The 22,904-nt window shown below is 46.1% G+C and overlaps 1 protein-coding gene across 1 annotated transcript in view; it reads right to left on the bottom strand.

The window, feature by feature from the left end:
* PDPR (pyruvate dehydrogenase phosphatase regulatory subunit) overlaps positions 1-22,035 on the bottom strand; it is a 38,417-nt gene extending 16,382 nt beyond the window's left edge. The window contains exons 1-10 of the mRNA XM_082862881.1: positions 21,941-22,035; positions 13,771-14,058; positions 12,462-12,595; positions 8,498-8,579; positions 8,239-8,402; positions 7,314-7,435; positions 6,378-6,495; positions 5,477-5,626; positions 3,130-3,322; positions 1,470-1,594 (exon numbers count right to left, since the gene is read on the bottom strand). Of these exons, the coding sequence (XP_082719007.1) occupies positions 1,470-1,594; positions 3,130-3,322; positions 5,477-5,626; positions 6,378-6,495; positions 7,314-7,435; positions 8,239-8,402; positions 8,498-8,579; positions 12,462-12,595; positions 13,771-13,994 (1,312 nt within the window). The 5' untranslated portion in view covers positions 13,995-14,058; positions 21,941-22,035. The remainder of the gene's footprint in view (positions 1-1,469; positions 1,595-3,129; positions 3,323-5,476; positions 5,627-6,377; positions 6,496-7,313; positions 7,436-8,238; positions 8,403-8,497; positions 8,580-12,461; positions 12,596-13,770; positions 14,059-21,940) is intronic.
* Between the last annotated feature and the right edge of the window lie 869 nt (positions 22,036-22,904).

Below are 22,904 nucleotides of genomic sequence, written 5' to 3'. Positions count from 1 at the left end.
TCCAGTGCCTGTGTTGTTGGAGTCTCAGACCTGTTACACACTTTTCCTAATATTTAGCCATTTCTGAAGCAAAAGGGCACACAGCATACCTTGATTTGGTGGTTCTGAAATCTGACAGGTTGCAAAGTATTGTCCCAGTGACATTATTTACATAACAAAGGGAGGGTCAGAATTCATTTCTCCTAATGTCCAATCTGCAACAGTGAATAAGTAAAATACCCAGAAAGAGTGTGGTCTCTAGTCTCTTGCAGAGAGAAGACCGGACTTCACACCAGGCCAAACAAGAGGTACGTCAGCGTGGGGGGAGACTGGGAGATCACAGAGAAGGAAACCAAGCTGGCGTCCTTATACTGTGACAGTCTCCTCTGGGCTTTAGGTTCTACTTTCCCTTTCCCCGTTTTCTATCATGCCTGCAACTTCCAGCTCATGAGAATCAGAGGCGGCCACCAAAAGGACTGCATCATCAAGAAGCTCCAGCTCATTTACAGTTTGCACAGCTTCCAAAGTAACGATGGATGTAGAAACCTAGACTCTTAACAGTTCAACACTGTAACCAAAATAGTCACTAAATAACCTTAGCAGTTACACATACTGCTTCCAGGTCCTTTAACTCCCATGGATGTGAATTCTCTGCCCCAGACCAAAAGTGAGCACACAGGTGTGACAGGTCATCCAAAGGCCTCATTGCTAATGGAACCTCCAGCTACTAAACCAGCAGTCCGTCCTTAAACAAGAATGCTGGTCACAGCCAGTGCAGAATCTTAGTCCTGAGGATAACTATTCCCCAAACAGATATATTTGGTCAAGTCTGAAAACAGTTCCTCAGTATACAAAAATGAAATTACAATCTGATTTGGTTCAATTCCTGATTCAAAAGCTATCTCTAAAGGGCACACTGGAAAATAAAGCCAAGACAAAGTAGTAACAAGTTAAAAGCGTCCTTCAAAGTCAGAGAAGCAAAAACAAGGAGAAAGAGCAGGAATGTATGTTTGGTATTTACATGAGAAATGGTTTCCTATCTTGCTAGCATAGGATGGGTTAATGACGAGAGTCACTCAAAGGAGCCTGAAGCTTTGAGACTAACTTGGCAAATTCTCTGCCTTGGAAAGCAAACCATGATCTCAAAGACCAAGTGGGGAGTGAGAGCATTCATTCTGACACAGCAAAGTGGAAAGGAGGCAATGCTGGGAATGTTCAAGAAGCTGCTGCCAGGAGTCTGACAGGAATCACCACCTGTACGTCCTAGTCCACTTTCCTGGTCCCCGAGGTAACTAAGATACAATACACTAAAGAAAATGTTCCATAAATGTCATGTGGGCATAATGCCCCCAACACAGGCCTGAAACAGCCAAACTCAGACGCCCAACTTGAAGCAATTACTAAAGAACCAAGGAAGAATCTGCCCCTCTGGATGACAGAACCAGTCAGATGCCTGCAACGATGGGCAACGGGGATAAAGCTTCACTTACGCATGACTTCCATGACACGGTGGCGCAGGAAGGTTCGGCTGCTCTGGAGGGCTCCAAAACGCTTCAGGTCCAGTTCCCAGACACTTTCTGAGGGATAGCCATGCACCATCCACTCAGCGAGGTACCTGCGTAGATGGGGGAAGTTGCTGGGCCTCTCAGCACCGTGATACTCTCAGCGCTGTACTAGGAATCAAGCACCAACAGAATCGAAAGACTCTATCTTGTCAAGAGTGGTTGAGCAATTCTGGGCAATTTCCTTAACTTCTGGAAGAAACAAATTATATCCATCTACTGCTCTCACAAGACCACTATGAGGATATGAGCTCTAATGATAAGATTCCCTAGAAAGTATAGAGATAAGCCACATTCCATACAAATGTACTCCATATATCCAATGGGTTTTTTGTTTGTTTGTTTTTTCCTGTAAAAAGTCACCTCAGGAGGTTATACAGTTATCTGGCCATATAGCCTTTGCTCCAAACATTTTTGGTAACTTCTACTCCATAACTGTCTTCAGAGCCATTCTACAATTCACTCAAAAACACTGGTCAATTAAAAAATGTTTTTAAATTGTGGTAAAAAACACACAACGTAAAATTTACCATCTTAACCATTTACAAGTGTATACTTCAGTGGTATTAAGCACTTTCACATTATCTGTAACTATCACCACCATCCACCTCCAGAATTCTTTTCATCAAACAAACTCTATATCCACTAAGCAGCCCCTCCCTACTCCCTCCTTACCCTAGCCCCTGGCAAGCACCATTCTACATCTGTCTCTATGAATTAGACTACTGTAAGTATTCACATGGGTGGAATTATACAGTATTTGTCCTTTCAACACCGGCTTAATTTTTAATTTATTTATTTTTGGCTGTGTTGGGTCTTCCTTGCTGCGTGCAGGCTTTTCTCTAGTTGCAGTGAGTGGGGGCTACTCTTTGTTGTGGTGCACATGCTTCTCATTGCAGTGGCTTCTTGTTGCGGAGCACAGGCTCTAGGCATGCGGGCTTCAGTAGTTGTGGCACGTGGGCTCAGTAGTTGTGGCACGTGGGCTCTAGAGTGCAGGCTCAGTAGTTGTGGCGCATGGGCTTAGTTGCTCCGCGGCATGTGGCATCTTCCCGGACTAGACGCGCAGGCTCGGCGGCCATGCCTCACGGGCCTAGCCGCTCCGTGGCATGTGGGATATTCCCAGACAGGGGCACAAACCCGTGTCCCCTGCATCTGCAGGCGGACTCTCAACCACTGTGCCACCAGGGAAGCCCCCTCGCTTAATTTTTATAAGTACCAAATTTGAAAATAAAAACCTGTGTGATCAGCATGATCTTCTACTTCACTCACCACACTTGGCTATTTCCAAACTCAAATACATATTCAAAGGACCAACATTTGTTATGACTGAAGTAGTACAGAAGAACATCCCACGGGCTCCAAGGCTAACTCCAAAAGAGGAGTTCCAAAAACATTCTGTACAATGACATGTCTGGAACACGGGAAGTGCCTCCCATGGCAAATACTTTGAAGGGGACAACTCTCTCATGACATGTGTCTTCCTCTTATTTGAACATACTGGATTAGGTATTTCACAAACCCTATGAACCAGAAGTAATTCCAGAAAGGAAGAAGCCTCGCAAGCCGAACCTGAGTGCAAAAGACTTACCTTCCAGCTCCTCCACCAAACGAAAGGCCAGCAGAGTTCATTCCCGCCAGGACGAAGTAGCCCCGCACTGAAGGGGACTCGCCCATGATGCACCTCATGTCCGGGGTGAAGGTCTCGGGGCAATTCACCAACTTCATGATCTCCATAGTCTCCAGTTCTGGCATCCTACGCAGCAGGGAACTCAACAGGGGCTCTGAGCAACAAAAACAGACCCAAACACAGTCGTCAGCTTTAGGGGATTCAAAACTCCCTACCCCTTACACTCTTCTATTCCCTCTCCTTTCGGAAAATGTCTTGTGGAGGTTTTCTGAGATGAGCCAACTGGGCCATCTATCAGAAGCAGAAGCCTTGGGGAAGTATGGGGCATTCCTACAGAGTTCTTGGCATAAAGACGGAGAAATAAAGATACTCTTTAGAGGGAAAGGAGCTATGGAAGAGTAAATACTACATCTGGCTACAGAATCTCAAAGGAATCAGGACTCACGGAAAAGCTCTTAAATGACCCCCAAAGAGATGTGCAATAAAAGGCAATGTTTTCCTAAGTTGGAACAGCTGCAAAAGACAGATCCTCAACCTGTTTTAAGGTAAGTCCATCGTCAGGGAATGATCCAGGGGGACAGTGGTAAAGATGAAGCCAGACTGAAGCTGGCTGGTAGGTACATGGGATTTCTTTATATTATTCTCTTCATTTTTAAAAGTTTGAAATTTCCTAAATTTAAAGAAAAGAAATTTTAAGTCCAAGTGGAAGGAAGGACACTCTTCACTACAGACCCTTTCATATCTTTTGAATTTGGAACCATGTGACTGTATTACCTATTCGATAAATTAAAATTATTTAAAAATTGAGTAAAAGAACATATTAATGAAACTGTTTTGCTTCTTAAAATTCTCTTCAATTTTAAATGAAGTCCTATCAAAAGAAGGTTTCCTCCCAGCCTAAAATTTCAGCAATGATTTTAGGCGAATAAGTGATAAGCCAAAAGTCCCTTAAACCAAGATTTTAATTTTAGGTCCCTGAATCTGCTCACCAATAACTGTATCCTTAGATCAGACAAATTCTGTGGACTACCCTCTGTAACCACCAAAAGGGGTTGTTACAAAGATCAAATAAGGAACTACGGGTATATCTCGGTTCAGTTCTAGACCACCGCAATAAAGTGAGTATCGCAATGTAGTGAGTCACGTGAACTTTTTGGTTTCTCAGTACATATAAAAATTTTGTTCACACTATACTATAGTGTACTGTATGTACAATAGCATTATGTCTAAAAAACAATGTACATAACCAAAAACAATGTAAATTAAAAACTACTTGGCTAGATATGCAAGCAACCTAAGTGTTCATCAACAGATGGCTAAAGAAGATGTGTGTGTGTGTGTGTATATATATACACACACAATGGAATACTACTCAGCTCTTAAAAAAACTTTTACCATTTGCAATAACATGGATGGACTTGAAGGGTATTATGCTTAGTGAAATGAGTCAGAGAAAGACAAACACTGTATGTTATTACTTCTATGTGGACTCTAAAAAAGAAAAACTAGTGAATGTAAACAAAAAAGAAACAGACTCACAGATAGAGAACAAACTAGTGGTTATTGTTGGGGAGAAGGAAAAGGGGAGGGACAAGATAGGGGCAGGGAGTCAAGAAGTACAAACTACTATGTATAAAAAAAATAAGCTACAAGGATGTACTGTACAACACAGAACGTAGTCAATATTTTATAATAACTATTAGTGGAACATAACCTTTAAAAATTGTGAATCGCTATATTGTTTGTACGCGTGAAACTTGTATACTGTACATCAATTGGACCTCAAAAAAAGATCATTTAAAAAAATTTTCTACTTAGACTTCAGTGTATTATTAAAAACTTCTAAAAAAAGTAAAAAACAAAAACAAACCAAAAAAAACCTTTACTGCTAAAACATGCTAATCATCATCAGCCTTCAGCAAATCATATCTTTTGCAACAGTAACAACAAAAAGCACTGATCACAGATCCCCATAACAACCATAACAATTAAAAAGCTTGAAATATTGTTAGAATTACCAAAATGTGCCAGAGACACAAAGTGAGAAAATGCTGTTGGAAAATAGTCCCAACAGACTTGTTCAACACAAACTTCAATCTATAAAAAACTCAGTATCATACAGCAGAATTTGACATGACACTAAATCAACTATACTTCAAAAAAAAAAAAAACTGAAAAACGAAACCAAGAAAAAACTCAGCATGTGCGAAGCACGATAAAATGAGGTATGCCTGTGTTCCTGAAAAGGCTTTAAAGTGTAACATCTTAGACAATATAAGGCAATCTTGTTAGAATCTAGTTCACACACCAAAGTGATCCCAGTCTTCCTGCAGATTCTGAATCTCCAGCTGGTTCTTGCCCTCAGTGAAAATTGGCTTTGGGTTCTTCTCAAAGCCCCCAGACAGGATGCCACCCTGCCAGTTCCGAATATAAATTCTTCCATCGGCATCCACAATAGCTGAGGAAGAGAAATGACAAGGGGGTGGGGGGTAGAGGAGAAGACAGGGTTGAGCAACAAGCCAGCTGTCTAAATGGACAGAAAAAGCAGCAAAACAAAAACACCCAAAATTGGACTTATTAACCAAACAGCATTCAGTGAACACAGGCGTTCATTAGCTTTAAAATACTGTTCCCGGTCATGGAGGAGGATCCTCCCTCTCAGATTTACAGTGGAGACTGTTTCTCAGATTATCCCTAACCAGATCACTTACCTAGAAGCTTTGACTAGTTCTCAGAATCAAACTGCTTAACTGCCACTGTGCCACGTGAAAGCCAGAGAGAAGGGGGGACTGTGGAGCCCACTCCAGGGATGAAGGCCTCCAAGTGGCATCAACCCCTCCCTACAGCGCTGGGAGTCTCTGAACAGCCCGAGTTTATAGCTCACCTGTGACATCTCCACAACGTGTAGCATTAAGTCAAGAACTCTAGGTTACATTCCAAACACTCTCAGTTTAGACCTGTTTGAGACTACCCGTTAGCTTGCAAACAAACAAAACTGCTTAAGTGCAATGCCCACTTTGGCCATCCTTTCATAAAGAGTTATTAAAGTCAAGTTACAATGGGGTCCACCTCCCTGTACCATGCTCCAGAAAAGAAACAAAAAGAAAAGACTCTTCCGGGCGCAGTCTGTCCTTAGCAGAAAGCCTTCCTTTGCAGAGGACAGAACAGGGGCAAGGAAACAAGATTAAAAACAAAGTGCAAGTCCTCACTTGGTGTGTTGCTCTGCAGAGGGGTCTCCCAGGGGCGAGTCAGAAGGTAGAAGTGTTCGCAGGCATGTAACGGGATACTAACCGGCTCCTCGTTGGACAGACCCAGCTCGTATGCCCACTACAAACGGACAGATTGATTTGTGGGTGGAAGAGGAACAGAAAGACAAATGAGCAAGTGCAGCCTCTTGAAAAGAGTTTAATTTCAAGTGGCTTCTGTGCGCTCTTGCCTCCACGTCAGCTGTGGGAAGCCAAGTTCCAGCCTGCTTTAGTTCAGTTATTGGACGGGGAGCAACACTACGCCCTTTAAACCACAAAGTCTGCTTTTCTAGCAGAGGAAGACAGATTTACCAGCTCGTGAAAGGAGCTCGTGGGGAGCAAGTGAGGCCCTTCTAACAAAACGCCTGGCCTCAACCACAAACCCCAAATACCAATCATAAAGAACTGCACATGGCAGCAAGTACTCCTAGGTCCCCTTAAGACTGTGGAGTGGGAGGCAAGGGACCAATCTGCCTTCAAAGCAGCAGCAGTTTAGTGTCCTGGAAACTGAATCCACACTCCTGACACAATAAAACAGCCTAATACTCATCTGCTGGGTGGTAGGATGAAACGAAACACCACAGACAGACCCGACGCCAAGGACTGATTGCTGTCAATGCCCAACTCTCCTGGCCTTCCTGACCAGGACAGCGCCAATTAGCCAGGGGGGAGGAAGGAAAAGGTCACCCAGGCTTCTATTTGAGGAAAAAGAACAGGCTTCCGATTTGGAGTGAGAGATTCTGAGTTTTCCTGTCCAAACAAGAAACAGTGTGGTCCCTGACATCTGCTTAGTCCACCACAATATTAACTGTACATCTGTACCGCCCCGCCACCCCAAAAAAATCCTGGAGACAAAAGTTAAATAAGAAAAGCAGTGACCCAGTACTGTCGCTAACCTACCTGACCCGCACAGTTGACAAAATAGTGGCACTGGATCTGTCCTTTATCAGTCTCCACACCAGTGACTTGACCTTTCCTCACCATAACATGAAGAATACTTGTCCGGTCATAGATCTGAACACCTGTTCCAATGTAAACAAAGAGTTGGGGCATCATCATCTGATGTTTCAGAATTAGGCATGTGCAGCAGACTCACAACAAACACGGAAGAGGCCAGGTCGATGCTGGCCTTTAATTTTAAAAACCAAAAAACTCCTGGAACCGCATCCTGAGACTGTGTAAATGGACCTTTCCCAAGACTGAAAATACCAGGCCAACTGAAAAAACTGACTTTAGTATGTAATCAAATTCCAGGAATCATGGGAATTCCCTGGCGGTCCAGTGTTTAGGGCTCTGCGCTTCCACTGCAGGGGGCACAGGTTCGATCCCTGGTCAGGGACATAAGGTCCCACATGCCACGCAGCATGGCCAAAAAAATTCCAGGGATCATAAAAGGGGTAGGAGAGAAAAAGTGCCATTGGGCATCCTTAAATCCTAATCTACGTACATCATGAATCAGTTCATCCAAAGTATATAACACCATAGACGCTGATTAGTCTTCCCCCCATTCATTCCAAGATCAGGATATGATCCAAGCTGTGGATTAAATCCCCAAGGTGTGTTTCAACCTTAGAGCTTCTCAAGTCCTGTGGGGGAGAAAATGCCCTTACATCTGAAGTGCTTTAAGCAGGACTAAAAGCAGTTCCTTGGACCTTAATAAGAAAAATGTGGCCCTGAAGAAAAATATTAACAGATACTATATTAAGACAAAAATTCTAGGAGCCAGAAGCCAGTGTCCCAATATGGAAGTTGGTTGGTATTCCTGCCCTACTGAGAGATGCTTTCTTAGACGACCTCTTCCTTCCTAACCCCAAAACGTGCTTACCATTTTGGGAGGCAGCACTTGCCAGGGCAAGAGCCACATCAGCAGAGGACACCACTGCATCCTCGGGGACATGCATGGCCCCCACCAGGTCGTGCACATTGAGGAGAGGGTGAAGTTCGGCCACTTTCTTGGGGGAGATGATCTCGGAGGGGATGCCTATAACACTGCCACAGAACACAGGGGGACAATGACATTCACTGCCCTCCGGCAGAGGTCAGGTGACAGTAAAGTCAGGACAGGCTTCTAGCCTCATACGTACTTCAGCCTTGAATTGATGCGCTTCAGGGAGATCAGCCGGTCCTGAGTTTGGGCCAGAAAGATCGAGCCTGTCCTTATGTAACCTGGAAGAAAAAACAGCCCAAACTGAGACAGAGCAGGCCAAATGCAGGGGGGCGGAGGAGCAAGCCCACTAGACTGTAAAGTGGAAGACCTGTGATGAGTCCTGGGCTGCCACCTCCCAATCATTCTCAGCTCACAGTTTTGTGAGGATCAAATGAGTCTAACGTACATAAAATCACTCTTACACTAGAAATGAAGGACACCAATGCTGAACAAACCTTTGGTTTTTTTTTGGGGGGGGGGGCCGAGAAGTAACTGTGACCCATCAATTCTTCACTCCTTTATGCAATTATAATTAGACCCTTTCTCCTCCTATTGTTGGTGGGAGAGTAACCCTTGGTGAAGGCCACTCAGCACATCTTCCGCCTCAGTACAGTCAGCAGGCCTGTGACCTAAGCTCAGCCAATCTGATCCTCCTGGAATACTGAGTCTTGAGCAAGGAGGGGAATGGCTGGACGTCCCTCATCTCGGGAGCAGCAGCGTCCTGGCCACATGATTCCTGTTCCAGCTGAGGGACTGGCTGCTGTTGGGTCCCTACAACCTGGCCTCCACCCTGCCTCCAGCTGGCAGCCTCCTGTCAACTCTACAGGCCCCAGTGGCCTTCCAACAAACTCCTTTTGCCCAAGTTAGCCATGGTCAATTCCTGTTGTTTGCAATCAATGTACTGGATATGACCACTATTACACAATGACAATCCTCCCAGAATGCAATGAGTCTTAGCTTTTATGAAGAAACACTCGCATCAATCAAGTGTCTTTTTAAAAAGGAAATACAGTCACGATATTTAAGTATTTTATTGTTCCTTCTGAAATCATCAGATAAATATGCCCTTCGCAGACATGACAAGATTGCCAAGTTCGGAAAACTGAAATTTCATAGCCTGATTTTATAAGTGGTAAATTTATCCTCAATATATTTACTCCTTTGCTCAATCCTGGGGTACACAGAAAGCAGAACTGTCCATACCACTGTGAAACATAAACTTGCTAATTATGGCTCAATGTTTGTTCACATTTCCTTTTGTCTTGACTGAAGGTGGAGTCTAAATACTGTGATCAGAAGTCCCTGGGTTTGTTCTTTTTCCCCCTATAGTAAAGCTGTTATTCACATGAAATGCAACTAGATTATTTCGGATAGTGTTCCACTGAACGTTCCCCCCTTTTCCTGATGGTTTTATTCTATATTTGAATATGCAAAATGTTTACATTGTTCTAAAAGTCAAAACTATACAAAGTCAGGCCAGAAATACCACTACCCCCCAGGCCCCCACCCTGCACCCTGTTTCCCACCTACCCTGGGAGGTAACCAACCTCAGTACTTTCCGGTTTATCCTTCCTATGTTTCTTTCTTTGCAAAATTAAGTATATATTTGCATATTTTCTTATTTCTTCTTACACAAAAGCAGCACATTTTATATACTTTTTAACACCTTGTTTTTCTCATTTAACAATTATCACAGAGATCACTCCATAGCAATTCACAGACATCTTCCTCCTTCTTTTTACATCTACCTAATAATCCTTTGTGGGGATGTTCCATTTTATTTTACCAATCTCATGCACGTATATTTTTGTACAAGATGTTCTTAAGTGGAAAAAACAAAGTACATAATATGCTTAATACAATCTCATTTGGGTTAAAAAAAGAAGTAGACCTGTATATACATACAAACTAACCACAGACTAGTAACCTTCTGGTGGGTATTCAGTGGGGAGGATCACTTTTTATTTTCAGATTTCTGTATTGTTCACATTTATTATAATGAGTATATAACTTATTACATATGTTTAAAACTTTTTAAAAGTTCCTTCTAACCCACAAAGTAATTTTTTAAAATTGATTTGGCACCGACTTAGTAAATTAATGGTTTAATCTATCTGCATCTAGGTTTTTCATCTGTAAAAGAATGATCTGAACTTCCCTGGTGGTGCAGTGGTTAAGAATCCGCCTGCCAATGCAGGGGACATGGGTTCAAGCCCTGGTCTGGGAAGATCCCACATGCCACGGAGCAACTAAGCCCGTGTGCCACAACTACCGAGCCTGTGCTCTAGAGCCTGTGAGCCACAACTACTGAGCCCCCATGCCACAACTACTGAAGCCCGCGCACCTAGAGCCCGTGCTCTGCAACAAGAGAAGCCACCATAATGAGAAGCCCGTGCACTGCGACGAAGAGTAGCCCCTGCTTGCTGCAATAGAGAAAGCCCACGCGCAGCAACGAAGACCCAATGAAGCCAAAAATAAATAAGTAAAATAAATTAAAAAAAAAAGAATGATCCTTCCTTATTATAAGATCAAATAATATGTGGAATACTTTCAAAGATTATTAAAACTTTTAGATTATCATGTTCAATCACTTGACAAAAATTACATCATGTGCAAAAGAAGCACTGCAGAAAACTAGTAACTGCATAATGAGGACCCTTGGAGTGACCCAGTAATTCAGAATAGAAAGCAGTTAACATACACCTCACATGAATGAACTATTTTCAGAGGATTAGCTTATTGTATGTTATCATCAAATCTATGTTGTACACATGTCACCTATTTAATATCTCAAAGCAGTCCACTGAATGACAGCAGTCATTGGAATGCACACCTGTATATTCTGCTGGACAACAGAATTCTCCAGCAGGGAAGTCCCTACATCATCTTTCACTGCATCACTGGTGAACTACAATGGGGGTGACAGATTGAGGGGGATGCCCTTACTCTCTGTTGCCTGACTTCCTCACTGCCCCACAAACATCAAAGAGAGATCAGGCCCAATAAAGGATTCCAGCCAGTGACCTCAAACAAAAGCTAGACTAACTTACCTTACAGAAGCCTGCAGCCCTGATTCCTCTGGAATCTAACTAGCTGAGCCATGCAAGGCTCAACAAAGCACGAGTAACTGGACTCAGCAGTTCCATTTCTGGGCTCATTATGTGGACCCTCTTCTGACTCAAATACTGGTTAGTATCTGATTCAAGTACCTTGTTGTCATTAAATTAAATCCAACCAAAAAGGACTGAAATACAGTTAGGTCCATGTCTATCATATTCAAGTTATTAGAAAATCAGTCTTAAGTTACAATTTACAAGTAAGGTTACACTTCGGTTGGCAAAAAGAAAAGCTACCATTTTTTGTCCGTATTAATCTTGAAGTATCTGTGATCTGAATTATGCAAGGTCTGCCTCATACAGGCATTGTCCTGAATTTCATCACGGGGCCTCACTACCCGCTCATGATTATACTGTGGTCACCAAACTGCTTAATCAGCCACGAGACTGGGTTTGACTCTGGGCTTCTAGCTAATCCATCACCTTATAACAAAGCGCTGGACTTTCTTTCTACCTTGTTACCACATGGGACCATAGCGTGGCTTTGTCTCCCTCTTCTTGGGACAGTTCCTACTTACTCCAGTATTATTTAACTTACAATTCTGTGTCCTTACCCCCTTGATTACACAGGTAAGGAGAAATACATGTTTATGCTTTCTAGGTAGAAATATCCTTAATATCAATTTTTGAAGTGCAGTGGGTCAAACTATGATTTAACTACCAAGGACCTAAAGTTGAGTTGTTTCTCCTCCTCTTCATTCAGGAGCCAAGTGTTGCCACTTACTAGACTTCAATGAGTGAAATATATAGGAAACGGCCCAGGAAAACTTCCACTCTATAAGAATTATAGAATCTGAAAAGGAGCTAGGATACTGACTGAAGGCCCTCGATTTACAGATAAGGAAAGTGAAGACAGCTCAACAAACTAAGTGACTTGCCCAAGGTCATACCCTGACAAGTGGCAAAACCTGTATTAAAACTCAAGTCTGAATTACCAAATCACAAGCTGACTTGGTATAGGACCAAATACAGTACTGAGTAAAAGAGTCTAGATTACCTGCTTACCTGTATGGATCCCTGTTTCTTGCTCTAACTGATGGTAGAGTTTGTTTGAGTAGTCTGCCATCTTTTGCTCAATGGTCAAGTGCCTGGCGGTGCTTAGGATGCCAGCACAGAACCTCGTAGAGCCAGCAGCCAGCCTGCAGGATAGATGCAAATGCTATTAGGTAGACGCATATATCGGTGAATACAAGAAGTTCAAGGTTCCTCATTATACCACTGTTGTAACATCCAAAGATGGAAACAACCGCAATGTCCATCAACAGGAGAATGATTTAAAATTTTGGAGTTCACCTATACAACAGAATACTTTACGGCCGTAAAAAATAAATGAACACTTTTATGCACCAATCCTAATGGAACAACCCTAATGAAAAAAGCCAGGTGAGGAACACTGTTTAAGGTACGCTACTACTTGTATGAAAAAGGGAAAAGAAATAAATGAATATGTATATACCCACATACATACCTACCAATACATATCTGATTATACATGGAGAAGAGTATCTGAAATGGTACCTAAGGAACTTAACTGGCTTCCAGTGAGGGAAACTTGTAGCTAGAGGTCAGCGAGCAGAAGGAGACTTTCCCCCGTACACTCTTTTACACATTTTCAAGTTTGAACTATGTAAATGTATCACCTATTCAGAAATAACCACACTTTAAATTTTTAAAATGTTGTCCAATTTGCGGTAGGCAACAGAACATAAACAGCATGGAACAGAAAAAGGACACTAGGTGAAAAGTGAATAAATTCGAATAAAGCAGCAATGTTAGTTTAAAATAATGTATCACAATTGTGTCATTAATTGAAACATTAATCCTAATATAAGATGTTAATAGTAGGTAAACCTGGATGCAAGGTATATGGTAACTCTGCACTATTGTTCCAATTGTTCTATAAATCTAAACTGTTCTAAAGTAAGTTAATCAACTGAAAAGGAACAGAAATAGGAAATAATGTAGCCAATTTCATTTTGGCTCAAAGAGGAAGCACCTGAGTCACAGGATTTATTGCTGTATTATTACAACAAAGAGAGCAAGATGATAAGATGTGCTTTGAACCGGAAATAAACACATCTTTTAGCTACTTGTTATGTCCCAATCTGCCATCTCCATGAAAACCAGAAAACAGGAGTATTAGGCATCGCAAAGCAAAGTACCAAAGATTTCACTTTTCTGTAATTCTACTTATGCTACTTAGTGACACTTACATTAGCTATTGCTGAGTCAGTATTACTGAAATGAGAGGGATGAGGGAAGCCCATATAATCAGTGCAGCACAGCCCCAAGCCATGTCCAGCTTGATCCCTACCTGCCCTGCTCCAAAAGGACGATATCCTTCCACCCCATCTTGGAGAGATGATAGGCCACAGATGTGCCCATGATTCCACCACCACAGATGACCACCTGTGCCTGGGCAGGCAGGGCCACAGAATGCGCTTTGGCAGCTGACGCACCGCTTCTGGCTGAGGACCACTTCTGCCATCCTCGGCTGCTTCTTGGTCTTCGGACCACCGATAGCAACTGGTAAAGCATCACGTCTGTCAGCAACTGGGAGACGTGCTCTCACTCAGCAAGAAGCGGATCCCAAGAATTCAAACTAGACAGAGAAAACCAAGAGCATAAGATTAACGAGAAAGTGTTGAAACACAGAACAATAATTGTACATTCAGCAAATGTCTGAGGACTTACTGAGTTCCAGACACATTGCTAGGTATAGATACAGCAATGAAGACAAATGAGGAGGTCCCTGCCTTTACACAACTTACATTTGAGACAGAGAGACAAGCAGCCAATATACAAATAAAACAAGTAACAAAGCTAGTACGACGGAGTCACTAGGGGCACACCAAAATATCATGGTCAGAAAGAAGGTGACATTTGAAAAGACCTGATGGATGAAAAAGAACCCGCTATGTGAGAGTGTTCGGACAGAAGAACCAGCATGTGCAAAGGCCCTGAAGTGAGAGAGCTTGAGGAGTCCAAGCACAGAGAACAGGCCAGTGTGTCCACAGCACGTGAGGGAGAGGAGGTGACCTGAGATCGAGCTGGAGGTGGCAGAGACCAATCGTACACAGCTCTTGGATGCCACCACGAGGAGTGGGATTTATTCTACATGCAAAGGAAAACACTAAAGCAGGGGAATGACATAATCTGGCCTGTTTTTCCAAGATCAGGCTGGCTCCATGGAAGGCTCCCAGAAGGACAGGGAAAGCAGGGGTGAGTCAGGAAGCTATGGCAGTTCTCCAGGGGGGACACCATGGTGGCTCAGACGAGGATGGTGGCAGCAGAGTCAGAGAAATGACTGGATTGTTTGGGAAGTAGAAAACACAGAACTTACTTGCCAACAAACTGGATGTTAAAACAGGAAAAACGGAGAAATAAGGATGATGGCTAAGTTTGTGGGGTAAGCAACTGGGGCCACGGACTATGTGAGATGGATCAGACATAGGGAGGGAGGCTGTGAGGGTGTGCATGCGTGTGAACAGTGAAAAGTTCCAGTCTTAGATGTCAACAGCCAGAGACCCAGCAGGCAGTAGGTGAAAACAGGGAGCAGCAGCTGGGTTCCCAAGCCTGAAACCTGGGGGTGTGGTCCGGGAGTCATTAGCGTATGTACAATATTTGAAGCCCTAGCATCTGGAGGAACAAGACTCCCAAGGCTCCCGGCATTTACACACAAGGAAGAGAAGGAAAGGACTACAAACAGGACTGAACGCTGTAGATGCACAGAGCGTCCTGAAAAAGAAAAGTGGCTGAAGAGATAGAGACGGAGTGGCCAGTGAGGTAGAAAGAAAACCAGGCAGAGGGCACAGAAGCCAACAGAGGAACGTGTGTGAAGAAGTGGTAACTACAGAGGGTGCTGAGGGGGGAGCAGGACGGCCACGTGTCCACCAGATGTGACAGCACAGAGCCCCAGGTGTCCTCAAAAAGAACATTCTCAGGGGAATGGCAGGGATAGAACAGAGACTAGAGCAAACTAAAGAGTAAGCGAGATGAGGGAGTGAGGCAACCGCTACCCCGTGCTCTGAGGGGAGCAGAGGAACTCGGAGCCGAGCAAGGCGGTCTGTGTTTAGGGCCGGGAGCTATTAAGCATGTTTCACTGCTTGGGGGATGAGCCAGTAAAAAGGAAAGAGACGGCAGAGAAAGGAGAGGCAAGAACAAAGGATGAGGCCCAGGAGAAGGAGAGAGAGAGACGGGATTCAAAGCTGCAGGGAAGGACAGCTGGCCTCATGCTTCCACGGCGATGGGGGGAGTTGAAGGTACCAGGTGTGCGCTCCTGAGAGCAGAGGATGATGAGTCCCGTCAGGCTGATCACTTACACACCAGTCACAGGCTGTAACCAAGACATTTCTACAAGACAATAAATATCCTACGTTAGACAAGGAAAAGCGTGGAGGCCAGGTCCACGGGGATGAGGATCGAGTACAGAGTAAGACCTAAGCTGAGCCTGGGAGGGGCGAAATCGGGACAGAGACGGGAAGCACACACCATCAAGCTGCAGAACAAGCCTGACCCTAACTGCTTGTGAGACAGGCTGGGACCTGGGACCCTTTGTTGCAGTGCCTGCACCAAGACAAACATCTCCTGGAGCAACAAAACACAGAGAAACAGTAAGGGACTAAAAATAACTGCATGCAGGGCAATGGGGGCAAAGAGAACAAAGATACAAAAAGGCCAAAACCCACCTGCCATTTCTGAGGTGCCAGAAGCAAAAGCAGGCTCCTGGCATGATCCCCGCGCACAGCACCACCATGGGGGTGGGCAGACCACCCAAGCCACCCCCTGGCCCCACCCACCGATCTGCCCCCACCCCAGGGGAGTGAGCAAGGGAACCTGCCGCTTGCTTTTGCTCCCTCGAGTCCCGATAAAGCCTTGCCTCAATTTCTACTGATTAAAGAGTCCAAGAACCCACTGGTGGATGACAGCAAAGGACGTGGCTCAGAGGCCGCAGCTTCTATGAACGCTGGGTAATAGCAGAAACTGAAGTACGGTGAAGCCAGACCATGGAAGCCTCTGATACTTGGTCCAGTACCACAGGCTGAATATGACAAAGGCAGGCTTTTAACAAAATTAATCTAACAGCAAAACAGGGGACTGTTCAAGTTTCAAGAAACTGAAGAAAAACCTGTTCGCAGACTATGCGGTCACAGACGTACAGGAAGACGAGGCCTGAAGACCAGAGTGGGGGTGACAAGCAGACATGAGGGTGGCTAGCAAGTCACCAACAGCACGTCCACCAGCAGCCTCAGGACCCAGCACGCTCCTCCATCAGCCTGAATCACCTAAGGCCACGTATCAACACCCATCTGTCAGAGGACTCTCAGATCTGTGACGAGGGCAGGCACAGACTGCATCCCAAGAGAAATCCCAACCAACTAGGGACTAACTTTTCTGGCCACCTTGAGGTCCCACCACGCCTCATGTCCCTGTCAAACTCTGTCTCAAGATGGAAGCTTCTCCACACAGCTAGTCTTGCTGTAAGCTCATCTCCACATGACCAATTTCTCTCCCCAGTTCCAAACCATCTGTTTTCCTCCCCTAAAACCTCTATGGGAGCTCTAGAACACCCTTACCAAAGTGACGCACCCACCCCTTCACGAATGTTATCTCCACCCTCTGTCTTAATGGAAATGCAGCTCTCCTGAGGGAACTGTCGCTGTCACACAGCCAGCCCTGTTCCACTGACCTCACCATCAAGAGGCACAGTCGGCATCCTCCTTGCTTCGGAACCATTACCACTCAGTCACACTTGGAAAAGACCCTGTTCCTTTGTGCCTTAAGTTAGCAGGCACCCCTACTTAGCTCCGGGCTACTTCCTATTAAGCCACAGGCACAGCTCTCTCTACATCCGGGTTCTGAACCCATAACATGGCTCTTCTCCCAACCTTTAACACCACCTCCTCTCTTCCTTCATCGAAGCAGATAACCTGTCTCATCTTGTTCCCCAAAACCCCACCTGTAAACCTCCCTGCATCAGCAAACCATCTCTGCCTTCCTTCACAGGGTTAGAAGTTAATCCGTTACAGTGGCCTGGATCCCCCTTCCTGCCCCCTTCCCCTGAACCGAGCTCCATCAGCTATCCTCCCTCTTTCACATACCTTCACATTTACCTCCTTCTCCTCAGCATTTACATGTGCTTAAGTACCCCCTCCCCCTGCCCAGGGGATTTAAGAAATAAAACAAAGCTCCAAAACACTCTTCAATTAGCAATTTTAAAAACTCTAAGTTATAAAATGATGGTCTGCAAAAAATCAAAAACAGAGGTAAAGGGCTTCCCTGGTGGTGCAGTGGTTAAGAATCTGCCTGCCAATGCAGGGGACACGGGTTCGAGCCCTGGTCCGGGAAGATCCCACATGCAGCAGAGCAACTAAGCCCGTGCACCACAACTACTGAACCTGCGCTCTAGAGGCCACAAGCCACAACTACTGAGCCCACGTGCTGCAACTACTAAAGCCCATGTGCCTAGAGCCCATGCTCCGCAACGAGAAGCCACTGCAATGAGAAGCCCGCGCACTGCAACAAAGAGGAGCTCCTACTTGCCTCAACTAGAGAAAGCCCGCGCACAGCAACAAAGACCCAATGTAGCCAAAAATAAAAATAAATAAATAAAATTTATCTAAAAAAAAAGAAAAACATGAGGAAGTTAAGATTTCCCTCCACTCAAAGGTCACCAGTACCAGTGTCAATTGTATTTTCCCAGAATGTTATTTTTGCAGCAATGAGCTGCCCTGACGTCCACTTGTTTGCCACCACCTTTGCCTTAAGTCCTTCTTTTATTACCTTGGTGATGGCACAGTCAGCCAGGGGACTTTTTAAGCAAAAATTTCTTAACATGTATTTCACAACCTGTCTTTTTTATTTCCCGTCCTACTCTCTTCTGAACCAAAAGTGGTCGGGCTTCTGCCCCACCAGGCCACTGCACTCCTCTCACCAGGAACACAAATGTTGCTCCTTTCCAAGGGCACTTTCTGGGCTCCCCCTCCTATCCACACTTTTTCCTTGTTTTCTGTGGCACCTTCTGCCCCGATCACTGGCCTCTCTCCTCTGCCCTTCCCTCTGTGTTGACGTCCCCCAGGGCTCCCTGAGGCCAGCTTCGCTTCCCCATCCACCACTGTTCAGGGTGATTCCCTTTCCTGCCATGACCGATGGCCTAACCCATAGCACGCCTGAGCCTTAGACCCGCACGTCTAGTGGAAGAAGGGCCACCTCCACTTGGACTCCCACAGGTCAAACTGAGCACATCCAAAAGGTAAAGCCATCTTCCCCAATCTCCAACTCTGCTCCACTTCCTGTGTCCCCCAGGAACACCATACACTAGAATCCTGGGTGTCATCCCACATTCCTCCCTTTCTCTCATCTCCTCTCTCCAGTCAATCATCAAGACCTAACCAACAACCCTGCATCGTAAATCTCCCTCCAGTGGATCTACTCTCCATCTCCACTGCCCTGAACTGAGCACAGCCCGCCATCCTCTCTGTTTACTGCAGAAGGTTCCCAACTGGGCTTCCCGCCTCTAATCTGCACACCATTCTCCCCACGCCCCACAGCCTTCACACAGAGGCCTGAGCACATCTCTGAAATGAAGATTCTATTTCGTGCCCCTGCTCAAACCCTTCAATGACTATCTGGCGCCCTCAGAAAAAGTCAAATTCCTTAATAGGAAGTGCAAGACCCTGCTCACTTCTTATCCCTGATCTAATTTCTCTTCTCTCTCTCCTCTCACACTCGCATCAAACCTAAACTACTCTAATTCCTCACATGTGTCAGGCATGAACTTTCTCTTTCACCTCTGGGATTTGTGCAGACTGTTCCTTCTCAGTGGCATAGTTCCTGCCACCCCTCCCCCCAAATAAAGATAATCCCCGCAGCTCTCAGCCTGTCTGACATCTTATTTGTTCCCACTCTCCCCCCAACACTCAGGTAACTGTTCTGTATTTCCCCAAACACCCTGCACAAGCCCCAGCTCAGAGCCAACCACACTCTGTAACGGTCTGTCTGCCAATCAGGGAAGCAAAACAGCAAGCTGCGTGAGGAGGAAGCAGACTTCAGAAGCAGACAGATCTGGGTCTGATAATCTCCCCTACCACTCATTAGCTGTATGACTTTGAGCAAGTTGTTCAATCTCTGTGGTTCAGGCTGCTCGTCTGTTACATGGGCTAGGAATACCTACCTCACGTGGCTGCTGCAAGACTAAAGCAGAAATGCAGGAAGAACATGGCAAGTGGCGCCTCAGAAGCACTTGGAAAGTGGTAGCCTTTAGCCCCCTGGGATAATGGAGCTCTCTGAGAGCAGGGACCACTTATAACTTGATCAGGGTTGTCACAGTAGGCACCTTGGAAATACAACCTGACAATTAAATGAGAACAGAGAACAAAGGAGATGGGGAAAAAATTCAGTGATGACTCAGATCTCAAGGCTAGGCCCCCAGATGTGAGGAGATCTCTAAATAACCTGATATAATTTTTTTAAAAAAGGTTATATTCTTATAGGTAGTTATGATGTGCCGGGCACTGCTTTATGTATACAACTAATTTAACCCTCACAAATCTAGAAGATGTTACAATTTTTATTCTACACTTGAGGTAAAGGAGGCACAGAGACGTGAAGTGACTGATCCAAGATCCTACGATACTGGTGAGTGGCAGAGCCTCAATTCAAAGCCCGCCAGTTCAGCATTAGAGTCTGCCATTGAATCATTACTTCTTGCTACCTGTAAGTTAGGATTAGATGATTAAAAAAGGGTAGCTGAGAGGCCAGAACCACAAGGCACTTCCCCGAATAGAAAAAAGGAATTGCAAAGGTAGCATTAAAAACATAACAACAGGGACTTCTCTGGTGGCGCAGTGGTTAAGAATCCGCCTGCCAATGCAGGGGACACAGGTTCGAGCCCTGGTCCGGGAAGCTCCCACATGCCACAGAGCAGCTAAGCCCGTATGCCACAACTACTGAGCCTGTGCTCTAGGGCCTGTGAGCCAGAACTACAGAAGTCCACGCACCGCAACGAAGACTAGACCCCACTCACCACAACTAGAGAAAGCCTGCGCGCAGCAATGAAGACCCAACACAGCCAAAAATAAATAATAAAAAAACCCCAAAAACATAACAACAGATGAGTTTCAAGATGGAAGAAATAATACTAAAAGGCCAGGGTGATAAGAACCAAGAAAAGGATTTTTGACCTTGTGCTCACCATGACCTTCAAGAGTCAGTGAAGTGGTGAGGACAAAAAAAGAAGGACTTACAGTGGATGCAAACAGTGAAGGTACAGAAGGCATCACAGTCTATTCAGGTAGGTTTGGCAGCTAAAGCAAAATAAAACTTGAGAGCAAAGGAGATAAAGCCAGTAGAGAAGAAACGGAAGATGTCAAAGACAACAAAGTAAAACACACACCTGGTTGAAAGTAAATTACGTGTTTAATTTCTGCTAAGGAGAAGAATTCCTGCTAAACAATCTCAATACTGACGCTGGTTATGCTCAGATCTGCTTACACCAACAAGAGCAAGAGGACAGCTCCAACTCCTTCTGAGCTGTTCCGCTGCATGGTCACAACACCTTGTACAAATTGGCTGCTGGTCACAAGGGAGACTGGGTGAGAAGAGACGGATTAACACATTTCCCACACCTGCCTCCAAATGAGAGACACCTGGGACACGTTTTAAAACACACACACACACACACACACACTCACACTCACTCACACTCACACACTCACAGGCTCCCTCTCTGGAGATTCTGATCCTGCGGTCCAGGGTGCTATATTTTTCAACAAGTGCACCAGGTGATCAGCCAAGTTTGAGAACTTAACACAAATCTCTAGCCCTAGGAACGTGTCCCCTTCAGCCCGGCTACCTCGCCGCCCCCCAGCACGGGCGAAACGGACGTGAAGATGCCTGAATCAAATCTCGGTGTCATACACATCAGGCCCAAAGGGTCAAACGTTGGGAAGAGAGCTCACCGCCCCGGCATGGACGTTTCCACCTAACCTCACCGCTGACTCTGCAGCACTTTTACTAGTTAGTTAAGCACAAGCGGACCGCACGTTGCCACGCGGGAAAACAATTACGCCTGCAGAGACGACCCAGCTGGGCAAGCCCGACCCACGCTGGGAGGTGGGGGTGGGGGCTGCCTGCCCGAGGCGGGCCTCAGGAGCGAGGTTACCCCGGCCGCCCTGGGCATCCGGGCTGGGCTGCAGGCGCCTGCCAGAGCCGGTGCGCTGGCCCCGGGCAGCCGGGCACGGGTCCGCGAGACGCCACCGCCGCAGAGAGGCTGAGGGAGAGCGGGGGACGCGCTGTCGGCCCCGGCGGGCGGAGTCCCGGCGCCGGGACGCGCCTTTCGAGGGCCAGGTAGAACCGACGGGAAACGAGGGACGCCGGAAGCCCCCTGACCAAGACCACAGCGGAAAGGGGAGGCGCTGGGGGTCCCGGGCCGCCACGGTCCGCGCGGACGGGGACGCCAGAGCGGCTCCGCAGCTTCTCCTTACCTCACGGGCGCCCTCGGGCTCCGCGCTCAGCAACACTCCGGCTGAAGCGGGGCAGCAGCCACAACCCTTGCCGGGGTTCCCGGGGGCCGGAAGGTGGTACACGGATTGGGAAGGGGGCGGGACAGGAGGGAGGAAAAAGTTCCGGCGAAGCTTGATACGGCGACCTTCCGCGCTTTACGGTGCCTACCAAGGGTACGCCGGCACGTGACCTCACTCGCGCACGCGCACCGTGACGTTAGGTGGTAGGGCTCCGCCCCTGACACGTGGGGCTTGTTTGGGTCTCTGGAGGCCCGTCCCCTAAATGGGGGCCGCCTCCGCCAAGATGGCGGCGGGTTGTGGGTCTGCTCTTTGAGGCTCGCTTTAGGACTCTAGCCTCGGAGCCTGCTATTTCTGCAGGTGCAGTCCTGCCGGCCGAGTTGGTGGCAACCCCGCTGCCGTGTGGGGAGAGAGCGGGGGTTCTTTCTTCCCTTGAGGCGAGTTCCCCAGGTCTTGTCCCACGTCGTCCGCTGCCCAAAAACACTCTAGTCCAGGGCGTAAAGAAGATTCTTGGACAGCCGCTTCGTTTTTTGTAAGTCGCCCGGGTCTTCTTGGGCGAATCGCTATCAGAGCAGATGGGAAATCCTGTCTGCTGGCCCGGCCAGACCTCGGAGGCAGGATAAGAAGACCTGAGCTCTGGGCCGGATCTTACTCTTTGCGCCTTCTCTGCTTGTCTGGACCAGAGGAAGAGGAATCATTCACTACATCCTCTGAGAAGCTCCCCATCACCTGGCTTACTATCACATCGCCCTGTTTTCTTTCCTTTATAGAACTTGTCATTGAAGTAGATCAGTGTTTGTTGATTGCCTTTCCCACTAGTTGCAAGCTCTAACCTCTGACGACAGAACCTAAATCTCGTGCAGGGCTATGTTCTCATTTGTGCTTGGCACAAAGTCCAGTACATATTCTTTGAATGGACAGTGATCTA

Source organism: Leucopleurus acutus, assembly GCF_964270905.1.
Source record: "Leucopleurus acutus genome assembly, chromosome: 20".
Lineage (NCBI taxonomy): Eukaryota > Metazoa > Chordata > Mammalia > Artiodactyla > Delphinidae > Leucopleurus > Leucopleurus acutus.
Note: the sequence above shows the minus strand (reverse complement) of the source record. Positions and strands in the feature narration are given on the sequence as shown.